The 18048-nt window shown below is 37.9% G+C and overlaps 1 protein-coding gene and 1 pseudogene across 3 annotated transcripts in view; both read left to right on the forward strand.

Annotated features, from left to right (window-relative positions):
* Positions 1-18048, forward strand: part of PIK3C3 (phosphatidylinositol 3-kinase catalytic subunit type 3) — a 180665-nt gene that overhangs the window by 93148 nt on the left and 69469 nt on the right. For all 3 annotated transcript variants that reach the window (XM_068563200.1, XM_068563202.1, XM_068563201.1), the window contains exons 11-13: positions 7327-7481; positions 9074-9164; positions 13925-13992. In XM_068563200.1, the coding sequence (XP_068419301.1) occupies positions 7327-7481; positions 9074-9164; positions 13925-13992 (314 nt within the window). The remainder of the gene's footprint in view (positions 1-7326; positions 7482-9073; positions 9165-13924; positions 13993-18048) is intronic.
* On the forward strand, positions 11915-12517 carry LOC137776858 (integrin beta-1-binding protein 1 pseudogene; annotated as a pseudogene).

Here is an 18048-nt window from a genome sequence, read left to right on the forward strand (position 1 = left end):
TTGCTTCATATGCAAATATTTTCTCCCATTCTGATGGTTGTCTTTTGGTCTTGTTTATGGTTTCCTTTGCTGTGCAAAAGCTTTGAAGTTTCATCAGGTCCCATTTGTTTATTTGTGTTCTTATTTCCATTTCTCTGGGAGCTGGGTCAAAAAGAATCTTGCTGTGATGTATGTCATAGAGTGTTCTGCCTATGTTTTCCTCTAAGAGTTTGATAGTGTCTGGCCTTACACGTAGGTCTTTAATCCATTTTGAGTTTATTTCTGTGTATGGTGTCAGGGAGTGTTCTAATTTCATACTTTTACATGTTTCTGTCCAATTTTCCCAGCACCACTTATTGAAGAGGTTGTCTTTTCTCCACTGTATATGCTTGCCTCCTTTATCGAAGATAAGGTGACCATATGTGCGTGGGTTTATCTCTGGGCTTTCTATCCTGTTCCATTGATCTATATTTCTGTTTTTGTGCCAGTACCAAACTGTCTTGATTACTGCAGCTTTGTAATATAGTCTGAAGTCAGGGAGCCTGATTCCTCCAGCTCCATTTTTCGTTCTCAAGATTGCTTTGGCTATTCGGGGTCTTTTGTGTTTCCATACAAATTGTGAACTTTTTTGTTCTAGTTCTGTGAAAGATGCCAGTGGTAGTTTGATAGGGATTGCATTGAACCTGTAGATTGCTTTGGGTAGTAGAGTCATTTTCATAATGTTGATTCTTCCAATCCAAGAACATGGTATATCTCTCCATCTATTTGTATCATCTTTAATTTCTTTCATCAGTGTCTTGTAATTTTCTGCATACAGGTCTTTTGTCTCCTTAGGTAGGTTTATTCCTAGATATTTTATTCTTTTTGTTGCAGTGGTAAACGGGAGTGTTTTCTTAATTTCACTTTCAGATTTTTCATCATCAGTGTATAGGAATGCAAGAGATTTCTGTGCATTTATTTTGTATCCTGCTACTTTACCAAATTCATTGATTAGCTCTAGTAGTTTTCTGGTAGCATCTTTAGGATTCTCTATGTATAGTATCATGTCATCTGCAAACAGTGACAGCTTTACTTCTTCTTTTCTGATTTGGGATTCCTTTTATTTCTTTTTCTTCTCTGATTGCTGTGGCTAACACTTCCAAAACTATGTTGAATAATAGTGGTGAGAGTGGGCAACCTTGTCTTGTTCCTGATCTTAGTGGAAATGGTTTCAGTTTTTCACCATTGAGGACAATGTTGGCTGTGGGTTTGTCATATATGGCCTTTATTATGTTGAGGAAAGTTCCCTCTATGCCTACTTCCTGGCAGGGCTTTTATCATAAATGGGTGTTGAATTTTGTCGAAAGCTTTCTCTGCATCTATTGAGATGATCATACGGTTTTTCTCCTTCAATTTGTTAATATGATGTATCACGTTGATTGATTTGCGTATATTGAAGAATCCTTGCATTCCTGGAATAAACCCCACTTGATCATGGTGTATGATCCTTTTAATGTGCTGTTGGATTCTGTTTGCTAGTATTTTGTTGAGGATTTTTGCATCTATGTTCATCAGTGATATTGGCCTGTAGTTTTCTTTCTTTGTGACATCTTTGTCTGGTTTTGGTGTCAGGATGATGGTGGCCTCGTAGAATGAGTTGGGGAGTGTTCCTCCCTCTGAAATATTTTGGAAGAGTTTGAGAAGGATAGGTGTTAGCTCTTCTCTAAATGTTTGATACAATTCGCCTGTGAAGCCATCTGATCCTGGGCTTTTGTTTGTTGGAAGATTTTTAATCACAGTTTCAATTTCAGTGCTTGTGATTGGTCTGTTCATATTTTCTATTTCTTCCTGGTTCAGTCTTGTCAGGTTGTGCATTTCTAAGAATCTGTCCATTTCTTCCAGGTTGTCCATTTTACTGGCATAGAGTTGCTTGTAGTAATCTCTCATGATCGTTTATATTTCTGCAGTGTCAGTGGTTACGTCTCCTTTTTCATTTCTAATTCTATTGATTCGAGTCTTCTCCCTTTTTCTCTTGATGAGTCTGGCTAATGGTTTATCAATTTTGTTTATCTTCTCAAAGAACCAGCTTTTAGTTTCATTGATCTTTGCTATTGTTTCCTTCATTTCTTTTTCATTTATTTCTGATCTGATCTTTATGATTTCTTTCCTTCTGCTAGCTTTGGGGTTTTTTTACTCTTCTTTCTCTAATTGCTTTAGGTGCAAGGTTAGGTTGTTTATTCGAGATGTTTCCTGTTTCTTGATGTAGGCTTGTATTGCTATAAACTTCCCTCTTAGAACTGCTTTTGCTGCGTCCCATAGGTTTTGGGTCGTCGTGTCTCCATTATCATTTGTTTCTAGGTATTTTTTGATTTCGCCTTTGATTTCTTCAGTGATCACTGCGTTATTAAGTAGTGTATTGTGTAGCCTCCATGTGTTTGTATTTTTTACAGATCTTTTCCTGTAATTGATATCTAGTCTCATAGCGTTGTGGTCGGGAAAGATACTTGATACGATTTCAATTTTCTTAAATTTACCAAGGCTTGATTTGTGACCCAAGATATGATCTATCCTGGAGAATGTTGCATGAGCACTTGAGAAAAATGTGTATTCTGTTGTTTTTGGGTGGAATGTCCTATAAATATCAATTAAGTCCATCTTGTTTAATGTATCATTTAAAGCTTGTGTTTCCTTATTTATTTTCATTTTGGATGATCTGTCCATTGGTGAAAGTGGGTGTTAGAGTCCCCTACTATGATTGTGTTACTGTCAATTTCCCCTTTTATGGCTGTTAGTATTTGCCTTATGTATTGAGGTGCTCCTATGTTGGGTGCATAAATATTTACAATTGTTATAGCTTCCTCTTGGATCGATCCCTTGATCCTTATATAGTGTCCTTCTTTGTCTCTTGTAATTGTCTTTATTTTAAAATCTACTTTGTCAGATATGAGAATTGCTTCTCCAGCTTTCTTTTGATTTCCATTTGCATGGAATATCTTTTTCCATCCCCTCACTTTCAGTCTGTATGTGTCCCTAGGTCTGGAGTGGGTCTCTTGTAGACAGCATATATATGGGTCTTGTTTTTGTATCCGTTCAGCCAGCCTGTGTCTTTTGGTGGGAGCATTTAATCCATTTACATTTAAGGTAATTATCGATATGTATGTTCCTATTCCCATTTTCTTAAATGTTTTGGGTTTGTTATTGTAGGTGTTTTCCTTCTCTTGTGTTTCTTGCCTAGAAAAGTTCCTTTAGCATTTGTTTTAAAGCTGGTTTGGTGGTGCTGAACTCTCTCAGCTTTTGCTTGTCTGTAAAGGTTTTAATTTCTCCATCAAATCTGAATGAGATCCTTGCTGCGTAGAGTAATCTTGGTTGTAGGTTTTTCTCCTTCATCACTTTAAGTATATCCTGCCACTCCCTTCTGGCTTGCAGAGTTTCTGCTGAAAGATCAGCTGTTAACCTTATGGGGATTCCCTTGTGTGTTATTTGTTGTTTTTCCCTTGCTGCTTTTAATATGTTTTCTTTGTATTTAATTTTTGATAGTTTGATTAATATGTGTCTTGGCGTGTTTCTCCTTGGATTTTTCCTGTATGGGACTCTCTGTGCTTCCAGGACTTGATTAACTATTTCCTTTCCCATATTAGGGAAGTTTTCAATTATAATCTCTTCAACTATTTTCTCAGTCCCTTTCCTTTTCTCTTCTTCTTCTGGGACCCCTATAATTCGAATGTTGGTGCTTTTAATGTTGTCCCAGAGGTCTCTGAGACTGTCCTCAGTTCTTTTCATTCTTTTTTCTTTATTCTGCTCTGCAGTAGTTATTTCCACTATTTTGTCTTGCAGGTCACTTATCCGTTCTTCTGCCTCAGTTATTCTGCTATTGATCCCGTCTAGAGTATTTTTAATTTCATTTATTGTGTTTTTCATCATTGCTTGGTTCCTCTTTAGTTCTTCTACGTCCTTGTTAAATGTTTCTTGCATTTTGTCTATTCTATTTCCAAGATTTTGGATCATCTTTACTATCATTATTCTGAATTCTTTTTCAGGTAGACTGCCTATTTCCTCTTCATTTGTTAGGTCTGGTGTGTTTTGACCCTGCTCCTTCATCTGCTGTGTGTTTTTCTGTCTTCTCATTTTGCTTATCTTACTGTGTTTGGGGTCTCCTTTTCACAGACTGCAGGTTCGTAGTTCCCGTTGTTTTTGGTATCTGTCCCCAGTGGCTAAGGTTGGTTCAGTGGGTTGTGTAGGCTTCCTGGTGGCGGGGACTAGTGCCTGTGTTCTGGTGGATGAGGCTGGATCTTGTCTTTCTGGTGGGCACGTCCACGTCTGGTGGTGTGTTTTGGGGTGTCTGTGGCCTTATTATGATTTTAGGCAGCCTCTCTGCTAATGGATGGGGCTGTGTTCCTGTCTTGCTAGTTGTTTGGCATAGGGTGTCCAGCACTGTAGCTTGCTGGTCGTTGAGTGAAGCTGGGTCTTGATGTTGAGATGGAGATCTCTGAGAGATTTTTGCCGTTTGGTATTACGTGGAGCTGGGAGGTCTCTTGTGGACCAGTGTCCTGAAGTTGGCTCTCCCACCTCAGAGGCACAGCCCTGATGCCTGGCTGGAGCACCAAGAGCCTTTCATCCACATGGCTCAGAATAAAAGGGAGAAAAAATAGAAAGAAAGAAAGAGGATAAAATAAAATAAAATAAAGAAATTATAATAAAAAATAAGAAAAAAATTATTAAGAAAAAAAAATTTTAATAAAAAATATGAAAAAACTTATTAAGGAAATTTTTTTTTAATTTTTAAAAACAGAAAATAAGGAAAAAAATATTAAGAAAACAGTTATTAAGAAAAAAAAAATTTTAAGTTAAAAAAAAAGAAAAAACGAACGGACCAAACTCTAGGACAATTGGTGAAAGCAAAGCTATACAGACAAAATCTCACCCAGAAGCATACACATATACACTCACAAAAAAAGGAAAGGGGGAAAAATTAATATATCCTGCTCCCAAAGTCCACCTCCTGAATTTGGGATGATTCGTTGTCTATTCAGGTATTCCACAGATGCAGGTACATCAAGTTGTTTGTGGAGCTTTAATCCGCTGCTTCTGAGGCTGCTGGGAGAAATTTCCCTTTCTCCTCTTTGTTCGTACAGCTCCCGGTGTTCAGCTTTGGATTTTGACCCTCCTCTGCGTGTAGGTCGCCTGAGGGCATCTTTTCTTCGTTCACACAGGAGGGGGTTAAAGGAGCAGCTGCTTGGGGGGCTCTGGCTCACTCAGGCATGGGGGAGGGAAGGGTACGGATGCGGGGCGTGCCTGCGGCGGCCTCGGCGTAACGTTGCAGCAACCTGCGGCGCGCCGTGCGTTCTCCTGGGGAAGTTGTCCCTGGATCACGGGAGCCTGGCCGTGGCGGGCTGCACAGGCTCCTGTGAGGGCCGGTGTGGATAGTGACCTGTGCTCGCACACAGGCTTCTTGGTGGCGGCAGCAGCAGCCTTAGCGTCTCATGCCCGTCTCTGGGGTCCGCGCTGATAGCCGTGGCTCACGCCGGTCTCTGGAGCTCGTTTATGTGGCGCTCTGAATCCCCTCTCCTCGCGCACCGTGAAACGAAGAGGCAAGAAAAAGTCTCTTGCCTCTTCGGCAGCTGCAGACTTTTTCCCGGACTCCCTCCCAGCTAGCTGTGGTGCGCTAACCCCTTCAGGCTGTGTTCACGCAGCCAACCCCAGTCCTTTCCCTGCAATCCAACCGAAGCCCGAGCCTCAGCTCCCAGCCCCTGCCCGCCCCGACGGGTGAGCAGACAAGCCTCTTGGGCTGGTGAGTGCTGCTCGGTGCCTAGCCTCTGTGCGGGAATCTCTTCGCTTTGCCCTCCGCACCCCTGTGGCTGCGCTCTCCTCCGTGGCTCCGAAGCTTCCCCCCTCTGCCCCCTGCAGTCTCTACCCGCGAAGGGGCTTCCTAATGTGTGGAAACCTTTCCTACTTCACAGCTCCCTCCCACTGGTGCAGGTCCCGTCCCTATTCTTTTGTCTCTGTTATTTCTTTTTTCTTTTGCCCTACCCAAGTACGTGGCGAGTTTCTTGCCTTTTGGGAGGTCTGACGTGTTCTGCCAGCGTTCAGTGGGTGTTCTGTAGGAGCAGTTCCACGTGTAGATGTATTTCTACTGTATCTGTGGGAAGGAAGGTGATCTCCGCATCTTACTCTTCCGCCATCTTGCCCCCTCCTCTCTGTAATTATTTTTAAAAGCAAGATTTTTGGAGTTTTCTTAGTAGTCATTGGGAAGGGCTAAGAACTACATTTATAGAGTAAGATAGGAAATATTTCCATTCTGAAGGTTAAACCTAGAGTCTTTTTACGTTAAGGGAAAACTCAGAAAGGTAAAAACTACTTTGTTGACGCGTTTTTAGTGCAAATTTTCTCAATTGTCAGGAGAAGAATGAGAAATTTAGGTTTAGAAATTTGTTTTCTTCAAGCCATTATTGGTAGTTGGCAGGAAAGTAAACATTTCCCTTAAACAAGAGTGTTAAAATGTCTGTTTCTTTGTATTTTCCATTTAAGAAGCAACCCAAATTCTCTAAACTCTAAATTCTCTAAACTCTGAACTCTTTAAACTCCAAATTCTCTTTAAAAAAAAAAAATGTAATATTTTAAAAAATCCCAACCAGAAAAGATTATGAAACAGAAACTCTTCAAAAACTTGAAAATTTGGAATTTCTTATGTCATCTTAGACCTAAAATGCTGTTATCTGATCTATTGCTGAAAAAAAGGAACCTTTATTAATTTCTCAGTTTTATATGAACCATCTGAACCTTTTTTCTTTGTTTTCATTTTTCGCCTTGATTTTGAGATACTATTTTTTTTTAATTTTTTATTTTACATTGGAGCATATTTGATTAACAATGTTGTGTTAGTTTCAGGTGTACAGAAAAGTGATTCAGTTATACATATACATGTATCTTTTCTTTTTCAAGTTCTTTTTCCATTTAGGTTATTACAGAATATTGAGCAGACTTCCCTGTGCTATACAGTGGGTCCTTGTTGGTTATCTATTTTAAATATTGCAGTGTGTACATGTCAGTGGGATACCATTTTAAACAAGACATTTACTGGTCACTTACTCTGTGCCAGGCACTATTCTGTGACTTTTTTCTATTAATTGATTTAATCCTCACAACTCAATCTCTAAGGTTTATATGAATATGGCCATTTTAAAGGTGAGGACCCAGTGAGGCACCAAGAGGTTAAGAAACCTAGTGATCTGCCCAAGGTAACATGGCTGATAAGTGGTAGATAAAAGTAAATTGTTAGCTTGATATTTAGGAATAATTAGACGTAACTTGTCTATAATCATATTGCATTTTTTCTAATATTAACTTATTTTTTGTTTGTTTGTTTTCCAGGATTTGTTGATGTACCTATTACAGCTGGTCCAAGCTCTCAAATATGAAAATTTTGATGACATAAAGAATGGATTAGAACCCACCAAGAAGGATAGTCAGGGTTCAGTGTCAGAGAGTGTGTCGAATTCTGGAATAAATTCTGCAGAAATAGATAGGTACGGATGTCCAGGGAGGAATTATTTTCAAATCTGATAGTTTTCCACCTTTTCAAATTGTCTTCTTTTCTTTTTCCCCAGATGTACCAAACCCTAAGTTGGAAGTTTTACCAATGAATATGGCATGTGCACTCACAGAACACAAACCACTATATTACAGGACAGTGTTTTGCAAGCTATGGAGTCAGAATTCCGTAGTTAAAATCTTGACTCTGCCACTTACTAGCTGTGTAAACTTGTGTAAATTAAATATTCTCTGTGTGGCCCCAGTTTCTCATCTTAAAAACGGGGATATAGCAATGGTTACCTTTAAGGATGAAAGATTAAATGAGTTAATACATAAAGCATTTAAAAAGTGTCTGACACATGGTGCTTGGTGTCAGATATTATTGCTATTCATGCAAAAAAAAAAAAAAACGACGAGGCAAGTTAGTGGACTCAAATATTTTTTTGTAAAGTTGTATTTTTTATTGACTGTTTTTCACCTCTTCAGTAGTTAAAACAACCTGTTAGTTGAATTGAAAGTAAGCTATTAACAGTAATAACAATTAAGAACTCCCACCTCTGTAGCAGACACCAAGAGATGGTCCACATATATTAAACCTGTTATTAGTAATCCTCTGAGGTAGGTATTCATATGCCTAATTTAGATATGAAGGACTTAAGGAGAAGTTAAGTAAATTGCCCAGTTTTTTATTTTGCAAATTAGGTAGAGTTGACTCCATAGCCCTTGTTCTTTCTACTTTGCCATTTTGCTTTTCATAAAATCTTAAAATTTGAGATAAATAGGAACATTTGGGTAAGAAATCTGAGGCTAAGTGATACAAAGTTGTTTTGTGAAGGTCATGAGATTTGTCAATGACAGAAGGAGGTCTAGAATTCAGATTATCTGAATTAGTACAATTATTTCAATTATCAGGTGAGTTCAAGGTTATATTTTTGAATTTTTCTTAATGATAATGCTATTTTTATCTTCTGTTTTTCATTTGCAGGAGAACTGAGGAACAGGAAAAAAACATTTTTTCTTATGTAGGCTGCTTTGTGTTTTTCTGTTTTTATGAGAAGAGACCCCTTACATTTTCTTCCACTGTACATTGAAGGCCTTCAGTCTCTAGTGATGCTTATTTAACTTCATCTTACTTATGCCCCCTAGAACGTTTTATTGGAAGTCTATTTAAAATTTCATGATAGGTTGTAAACTATAACCCAGTATTTCCCAAATTATGGTCTGCTGGTCACTAATATGTATGTTTCCTAAAAAGGTTAAAAAAGGTAGGGGTTGTCTTGTGGCCAAATATGTTTGGAAGATACTGGCTTAAAGTGAAATGTACTTTAAAAAAAAAACTATAGTATTTATCAGAAACTTTAATACATGCAAACTTGCACATATATCTCAAAGAGGCTATTACCCATATTCTTTGACTATGCAGCCTCTTTTTCCAGAACATAATGTGACTAGTGCTGCACAGAACACACTTTAGGAAGTAGTGGTTTAACCAGACACAATTGAGGTGAACTATGCTAAAAATGTGTATCTTCTCTTACAGAAAGAATATTTTACACATCAGTGGTATCTCCTATTATTTTTTCAGCTCCCAAATTATAACCAGCCCTCTTCCTCCAGTGTCTTCCCCTCCTCCTGCATCTAAAACAAAAGAAAGTTCAGATGATGAAAATCTGGAAGTGAGTACAAAGCTTTTTGAGTTTCCTATAGGAGAGATCCTACAAGATAAACATAATGTTTAATGTTCGTCTAAAGAACATTATCATCATTTATTATCTATCATAAAGATAATGTTCGTCTTGAAAACATTGATTTTGATTAATAAACTAAATATTACAACTTTATTAAATAACCTGGTTTATGATGCATGTTTATAACTTTTCCTCCCATCAAAAAGTGCCATCTTCAGTTCAAGGCATTTTATTGGTGCTTTGGACATATAAGTGGATTCAAATGCAATGTGAAAATAAACTGGGCTTAAATTTTTTTTTAAGGAAACTCAGAATATTTATTGTTAACACATTTATGAACATTACTGTAATTGTTGGTGTTTGTGATTACATTGTAGAAATGTATGACTTTGATACTAGGGGAAATACACTAAGCTGCTGTTTTTAGCTTATACAGAAAAATTAAGTTCTTTTAGCTAAGCAGAGTAATTTTTGAGGTACAACAGGTCTTTTTGGCTAGTGCTACTCTGAAAATTATATTTGGGAGTGCATTTGCAGAAGTTGATCTAGTATGTATTGTTGATTTTTCTCCCTAAGACTTCTAATTTGAGAAGAATATTTCACGCCCCTGATGTTGAAAATAAATAATACATGCTTGATATTAGAAAGAAGTTTGATTGTTTTTTTAAATGTATATATTATTGCTTTTAGTAAAATTTTAGGAGTTAATGTTGATGACTCAGTGACGTTTGTTTTCAGTATTAACTGTTAACCAGAGTTTGCTTGTCTGCCTACCTCTTGATGTATTAGAAAATACTGAAAAAGGAATTTTAAATTACAGGATCATAGAATCCTTAGGGGAGCCCTTTGAGGAACCATTCACCTCCAGTTTAATTATTTTGCCCTTTGAAAACTAAGGGACTGATTTATTGGTTCAGTAATCAGTTCATTCACACGTATTTTTTGAGTTCTTACTATGTACCAGAAGCTATTCTATATGCTAGGGATGATGCAGCAGAGAAGAAAACAGTCAAAATCTTTATCTTCATGGAATACATTCTAGTGTTTGGGCTGATGATAGTCAATAATATTTATATACAGTAGAAGAGATAATGATATCTGTTTTCCATGGAGAAAAATAAATCAGAAAAGGCTGACAGAGAATGTTGGGGTGGGGTTAGGCAGTTGTGATTTTGAAAAGATTGGTCAGGGAAGGCCTCCTTGGAAAAGTAACATCTTTTCTAAAGATGAAGCAGGTGAGGGAACAACCATGTGGTGATCTGGAGGAAGAACACTTTAAGCAGAAGGAACAAGGGGTACTTTTTAATACCCCAACCTCACTGAAACGTCTAATCCATTGATCTCTACCCTTTTCTTTATCAGCACCCTTCAATGTTTGCTTTCCTCTGAGTATAGCCTTTATCCCATGGCTCATCATTTTAGTCATTCCTTTATTAGTACTTTTAGTTTCCTTGGCACAATCTCAACCCTTGATAAGCCTAATTAATTAACATCATTTCTCTATGCCTGAATATTGCTAAAGAAATCACATAACCTAGCATGTTGGTATCACTATAAATTCATGACTACAGACATCAGGTGGGCACTCAACACTGCCTTCTTACATTTCTCTAGGTGGTTGCTCTCCCTGCTATACAGTGACTCTTTCATACCTTTTCTCCTCTGTTCTTCATGCCCTGCTTCCCAGTCTCTAGATCACAGTTCTGCCTCATACTTAATGGAAACAAATAGAAGCCACTAGGTACTATCATTATATTAAAACTTACTTTGCTAAAGTAGTAAATGACTTCAGTGTTTGTGGTTGTGCATACTTTAAGTTCCTCCCAGCATTATTCAGCAAAATAAATGACTTCCTTCTTGAAAAACTAACTCTTTTCATGGTTTGGATGATACCATACATCCCTTGTTTTCCTCTTCACCTCTCTGGCTGTTCCTTCTTGGTTTCCTTTGTCAGCACTTTCTCTGCTGCATGACACTTTATTGTTCCTCAGGGTCCTCTTCTTTTCTCAATTTATACTCTTGCCCTAGGCTGTAGTGATAAACTCAAATTTATATTTCTAGCACATTTCTCTCATCTAAGTTTTAGATTCATATATCCAAATATGATCTCTATTGTATATCTGACAGGCATTTCAAACTTGATGTTTCAAAATACATCTCTCTCCCCCACACACTCTTGCCTGTTTCTCACTTGGAATTTCCATCTGTGATGTAACAAATCAACCCATTTGCTAAATCCATAGATTTGGGAGTTACTGTCAATTCTTTTTTTCCTTCCTACTTTCTCTCCATCAGCAAGTTCTATTAATTATACTTCCAGAATATTTTAATAATTTGTTACTTCACTCTATCTCCACTCTCACCGTTTACTCTTCTAGACTACTGTAATAGCATCCTGACTGATCTCAGGTCTGTACTATTCAGAGGAAATACAGTCATTTTCAGAAAATGTAAATCAGATCATCTCACTCTCCTGCTTTAGATCTTTTGTTGAGTAGGGATTGCTTTGAAAATAAAATCCAGAATGGGGGTCGCTGCCGCGGCTCTGGCTGCCCTGGCAATGGGTGTCTGACCCTGATCGCAGACGGCGGTGAGGTACCTTGTTTTTCTGACAAGAATTGACCATGTCGGAATGAAAGGAAGCTCTCTGTGCAGACTGCTGTCTGTGGAACCTTTGAAGACGATAAAATAGTGTTCGATTCTGTAGGGGGCGCCTCTGGATCAAGCTATGGTGGAAGATGTTCCGGAAAGACAGAAAGCGACAGAGCAGTAGCAGCTCCCAGAATAGTGAAATCAGTACTAAGAGCAAGTCTGTAGATTCCAACCTTGGAGGGCTTTCTCGATCCAGCACTGTGACAAGCCTTGATATTGATTCCACCCAGAGCTCAGTACAAAGCAACAGTCATTCAGATACCTGTGCAGAATTTCGAATAAAGTATGTTGGTGCCATTGAGAAACTGAAGCTCTCTGAGGGGAAAAGTCTTGAAGGGCAACTAGACCTGATAAATTATATAGATGTCACCCAGCAAGATGGAAAGTCGTCTTTTGTTCCTCTGGAGGAAGAATTTATTATGGTTGTTTCTAAGTATGGTATAAAAGTATCCACATCAGATCAGTAAGATGTTTTGTATCGGCACACTCTATATTTTATCATCTGGAGGGTCTGTTATGATGATGGTCTGGGGACAGGAAAAAGCTTATTGGCTCTGAAGACCACAGATGACAGCAACGAAGAATACAGCCTGTGGGTTTACCAGTGCAGCAGCCTGGAACAAGCACAGGCAATCTGCAAAGTTTTATCCACTGTGTTTGACTCTGTATTGTCATCTGAGAAACCTTGAATTCTGCAATAAGGGGAAGTAGACTTCATGTGCAAGTTCAGCTGTTTTCTCAATAGTTCTGTTTTCAGTCTGCGGTGTTGAACTATTATAGAAATATGAGAAATCCTTTGCTCTAGATTTTCTGAAGAAAATGCAGTGTATAAAATATCCATCATTTGTTTTTCTGTTAAAATGTCTTTTTTTTTTTTAAAAAAAAAAAAAGGGACTTCCCTGGTGGTCCAGTGGTAAAGAATCCGCCTTCCAGTGCAGGGGATGCGGGTTCCATCCCTGGTCAGGGAACTAAGATCCCACATGCCGCGGGGCAACTAAGCCTGGGCATCACAACTACTGAGCTAACACACCTCAACTAGAGAGCCTGTGTGCTGCAAACTACAGAGCCCATGCGCTCTGGAACCCACGCACCACAGCTACAGAGCCCATGCACCGTGGAGCCTGCGTGCCAAAACTAGAGAAGAGAAAACCCACGTGCCTCAACTAGAGAGAAGCCCGCACGCTGCAGTGAAGAGCCCATGCACCACAATGAAAGATCCCACATGCCTCAACGAAGATCCCACGTGCCGCAGCTAAGACCCAATGCAGCCAAAAAAATAAAATAAATAAAATCCTTACTCAGTAGTGTGACCTTAAAGGTCTTCACAATTTGGCTTTTTTTTTTTTTTTTTTTTTTATTTATTTATTTTTGGCTGTGTTGAGTCTTCGTTTCTGTGCGAGGGCTTTCTCTAGTTGCGGCAAGCGGGGGCCACTCTTCATCGCGGTGCGCGGGCCTCTCACTATTGCGGCCTCTCTTGTTGCAGAGAACAGGCTCCAGACGCGCAGGCTCAGTAATTGTGGCTCATGGGCCTAGTTGCTCAGCGGCATGTGGGATCTTCCCAGACCAGGGCTCGAACCCGTGTCCCCTGCATTAGTAGGCAGATTCTCAACCACTGCACCACCAGGGAAGCCCACAATTTGGCTTTTACCTACCTTTTCAGCCTCCTTTACTTTAGTGTTCACTATATTTCAGCTACATTGAGCCTTTTAAAAGTTCCTTGAACAGTTAGGTTCAGGGCCTTTGTACATATCGTCATTTTGGTCTTGCCTAAATATCACATCCTCATTGCTGCCTTCTGACCTCCCAATCTAAACTATTTCTGTGACTTCCTTTAATGCTTCTCTCCTCCACCAAATGTTAAGCTTCCAGTAGGGCAAGGAACTCTGCAAACCATGGCGTCCTTAGCCTCTCACATATCACCTGGTTTAGAATAAATACTGGATGGTGGGATGGAGGGATAGATGGATGCATGAAAATCTGATCTGTGACATAGATATGTAGATGAAAACCGATAGGCAAATGTAGACTCTCTTATTTCCCCCTTGTTAATAATAGCAGATGGTAATATATATATACATTTCTTTTAATTCTTTCAGCAAGATCTATGTACCTTCTTGATATCAAGAGCCTGCAAAAACTCAACACTGGCTAATTATTTATACTGGTATGTGAAATAATTTTTTGTTTATTTTCTCATCACTGTTCAAGACTATTTTCTTCCATACTGTAAACAAAAAGGCAGTTTAAAATAAAGTATGAGCAATCATCAAAAGCCTATGCAGTATTTATATCTAGCTGTATTTCTTTACAACTGTGCTAATGGAAATGCTTATTAGCACCACAGTTTCTCTTCCTTTCACTAACTTTCCAGGATCTAAGATAAAACTGGGTAAGATAATCGTTTTTTTCAGTTTGATGTCTGCTTGCCTTTTATGCTATTTAAGTAGTGTAAGTATGATACTTCACTGTCCTTCAGGAGTGTGTATTTTCACATTATTTACTAAAACACTGGAATCATGCAAGACCAGAAAATTAGAAATTGAAGTTACTTATACATGAGAAAACTGAGGCAGAGGCATGATGTAGCTGAACTTGGTAAAACCTGAACTAGGATTAGATCATTTATCTCACATTTTGCCATTTACAGAGTATTTTCAGTGACCTTTTCTCATTTGTTCTGTGAAGTTAAATAGGGCAAGTGTAAGTATCTCTATTTTACATGAGAGCAGGTTTCCTGAGTGAGTTACATGAAAGAAAGAGAGGAACTGAGGCATAGAAAAGCTAACTGATTTACTGAGACGCAATTAATGTGAAGCATGGCTCCCTTTATCTGTCATAGAATTCTAAAGTGTAAAGAACAAGTAGCTTAAGCCACAATGAGAAATATTTTGGTTCAATTAAAGAAAGCACTAGGATTAAACACTAGACAAGAGAGCCTTAACTAGTTTTATAGAGCAAACAAAGGGCAGAGCCAGTTGGGTAAGCTCTACCTGAAGCTTTCTGTACATTTGAGAGAATATTTTTTTTAAACTTCCTGACAAACTTGATACTTTTTTTAACTGTAGAAACGATCTCTGATCTAATCTTACTGCTCAGTTTACTGCGGTTAACTTAAACAGTACAAATTAATAGATGTCCATTCTGAAAGGTAATTGTTTTTGAAGAATAGTGAGGCGTTTTGCTTTCCGTGTTTTAGACTGAGTTGGAGAACTGTCCTGTAGGTCAAATCATTAACTTCATTTTCCCACTCTCCAAACATAATCTTATCTGGATACTGCCCTTGTAGCCAATAAATAGATAAATAAATCAAAGGCTCTTTAATAAATGTGGGTGTTCATTACTTACATAACAAATATTTCTTTAGTTTCAGCCTTCACGGTTCTCTTTTCATTGAAGAAAAACCGCTTTCAACAATCTTAACTAAATCAGTCATTTTTTCCCCCCTTTGGTACCTGTAATTATTTTTTCTCCTGTTGGCCTTAGTAGTGGGAGGAAAAATAGTTCCTTGCTTTTACTTTAGAGTTTAATATAATATTCATAAACCACGTTTCCCTCACCGTAACTTTCAGTATGTCCTTGAAAATACATCCACAAAATGTTTTGGCTAGTTGTTAATCACCATTTTTACTTTGAAAATTTTGCTTAGAAATCATTGTATTACCAGATAGGTACTATTTCCTTTTAATGTAACCTCTTGCTTCCTAATGTTCTCCATATTCTAATCTGAATTCTTAAGCGTATGTCTATTCACTGGTGTTATGGATAAATATTTCCTCATAAAAATCTGGGTAAATAATTTAATGGAAATTAAAAAAAAATGTGTGGAGCACAGTGCCAAGGTTTTGAGTAAGGACTTTTAAGCTTCTTAGGTATTTAAAATTAAGGTTTTATATATTTTAAAAATCATTTACTAAGAATTCCTTTATAGATATTTTTTATTTCCTTGTAATATTCATGGAAAGTTTACTCTGGCTCAGAATTTATAGTCCAGAGTAGTCACTATTATAAGAGCTATATGTATGTATACTGATTATGTGGTGATTAAAATTATGTATTCTTTGGATTTGAGTATAGACCAGATTTCATTGTAAAATTTGAAATTAGTTGCGATAGGATCTTTGATATCTTATTTCAAGTAGGAAGAGTTTTCAAACCATTCTGAAAGCAGCTGAACAGTAGGAAACCTATTAGATGAGCAGTTTCCAATGAGGCAACAGTTTCTGTTCAGAAAGAGCACTTTGTTTTCTCCATAGATAATAAACAAAGTACAGTCCTAGCTCCCAGTCTTATAAGCATTCTGTCAAACTTAGATTTGATTTGTGTTTTCCCACTATGTCTCTGATTCACTGATGCAATAGCATGTGCTATGTCTATTCATTCTCTGAGGAGTAATTGTTTTTCCCATATTTATAGTCTGCATATTACATATTCAGAAACACTCATGGGGAAGGAAAAGCTATTGATGTGGACTTCTGACTTTGGTACACACCACTTTTGTGATTGTAGGGTGAAAATATGGGAAATAATTCCAAATAATTGACTTAAAATAATCATTCTATTCCTTTGAACCTGGACAGAATAGTATAAAAATATTAATCACATGTAACAATTTATATGCCTCTCAGTCTAAGCTTACTCTATTATAACAAATATATTAAAATATAAATTTTAATTGATTGCGCTATTTCCTTTTGAACATTTTGAATTTCCTTGTTCATTTGTTCCCTTTCCATTGATTTAAACAGGATTCCTGCTATAGTTGAATCCTTAGAGGCCTACAGTAGTACAGACAATCCTTTTAAAATGAATAGTGTCAACATTTTAAACCTCAGAGGGGAGTTATAGTCTCCAGTCTGTAAAGTGTTGGGCATCAGGATCTATAAATCGTTGCAGTTTTTTATTTTTATAGCTATTCCAGTATGTTGAAATTGAAAGTAAACTTTGGCTGCCTTGACATGTTTTTCTATAACTTTTAAGACCTTTCAAAGTAATAAAGGTTATTTACCTCACAAAATGAAATTGCCAAGAAATAGGTAGCCCACTGATGTCATCATACAATGGGTACCCAGGCAATTTTGTCTACATTTCTACTTGAAGATGACAGGTTTCAAGGAAGTACCTGAGAGTGCTTTGTAGAGTCTCCTTACTGCTGTGAACAGAGAATTCAGAAGTGACTCAAATCTAGGTTTTCTAGTCTGGATCTAAATTTGTCCTTCATTTTGGAGATGACACTGTCATTTTTATTTTAGATGGACTTTTCCTTTGCATAAGAACTTTGGGTTGAATGATTTTGAGATGTGTTTGCTATGTGACCTTTATCACGTAGCTGCAGCCATTGTGTTTACTTGACAGTCAAGGGGACCTGAACAAAGCAGTGGAGCCTGTATATTGTGGTCATCTGTATTGCTCCTTTAGAAAGGAGTTGCCATGTAAACACAGGAAAACACAATGAATATACTAAGATGATGGGGATAGTCAAGGACTTCAAAGGGTTAGAGAGTATGGACTGGGTTTGAATCTGTATTGACAGTTTCAAGATTCAAAAATGCTTTCTTGAATATTTGGTTTAGAACTCTCGTTGGGAACATAAGGTAGATATAGTGTCAGGGTTTATTTCCTCATACCACTTTACAGAAAATTCTATTGTTAGGTTATACAACTCTGAGGACTTCCAGACCACCTGGGAAGTCAGTGGGAGAAGGCTCTTAAATTTTATCAACCTTTAAAACATTTCTTTGTGTAAGACTATATTGTGTATGTCAAGGGCTACTAAAGATTTTTAAGATACGGAATCTGGCATTGGTTTCTTTATAACCTCTGAAGGGAGCTAGGAGTAAATGTGTGAAACAGTGACGAGCAAGGTAACATTATCAGCACAAGTTGTATGAGAGGCTGTGCCTGTCTTAGGAAGTCAGAGGAGAAAGAAGTTGTTAGGGTTTGCAAAGACTTCCTGGAAGAGACGGAGTGTCACCTGTATTTGAAGGGTGGGTAGAATAAGGAAAGGTGGAGGTGGGAAGGTGTTTCTGGACAGTACCGCAACATGAACGAAAGCACAAAGTGGGGGTGGTGGGGAGTCGAGCTGATTGGAGTGTGAATGCATGAACTGGAGATGGTGGAAGTTTGAACCAGAAGCTATGGCCACAGAAACTGTTTTAAAATAGTAGAAAAGCGGGAACCATTGATGTTTTTGTTAATATAGGTGGGACATGAAGGTAGTTTA

Source organism: Eschrichtius robustus, chromosome 14 (assembly GCF_028021215.1).
Source record: "Eschrichtius robustus isolate mEscRob2 chromosome 14, mEscRob2.pri, whole genome shotgun sequence".
Taxonomy (NCBI): domain Eukaryota; kingdom Metazoa; phylum Chordata; class Mammalia; order Artiodactyla; family Eschrichtiidae; genus Eschrichtius; species Eschrichtius robustus.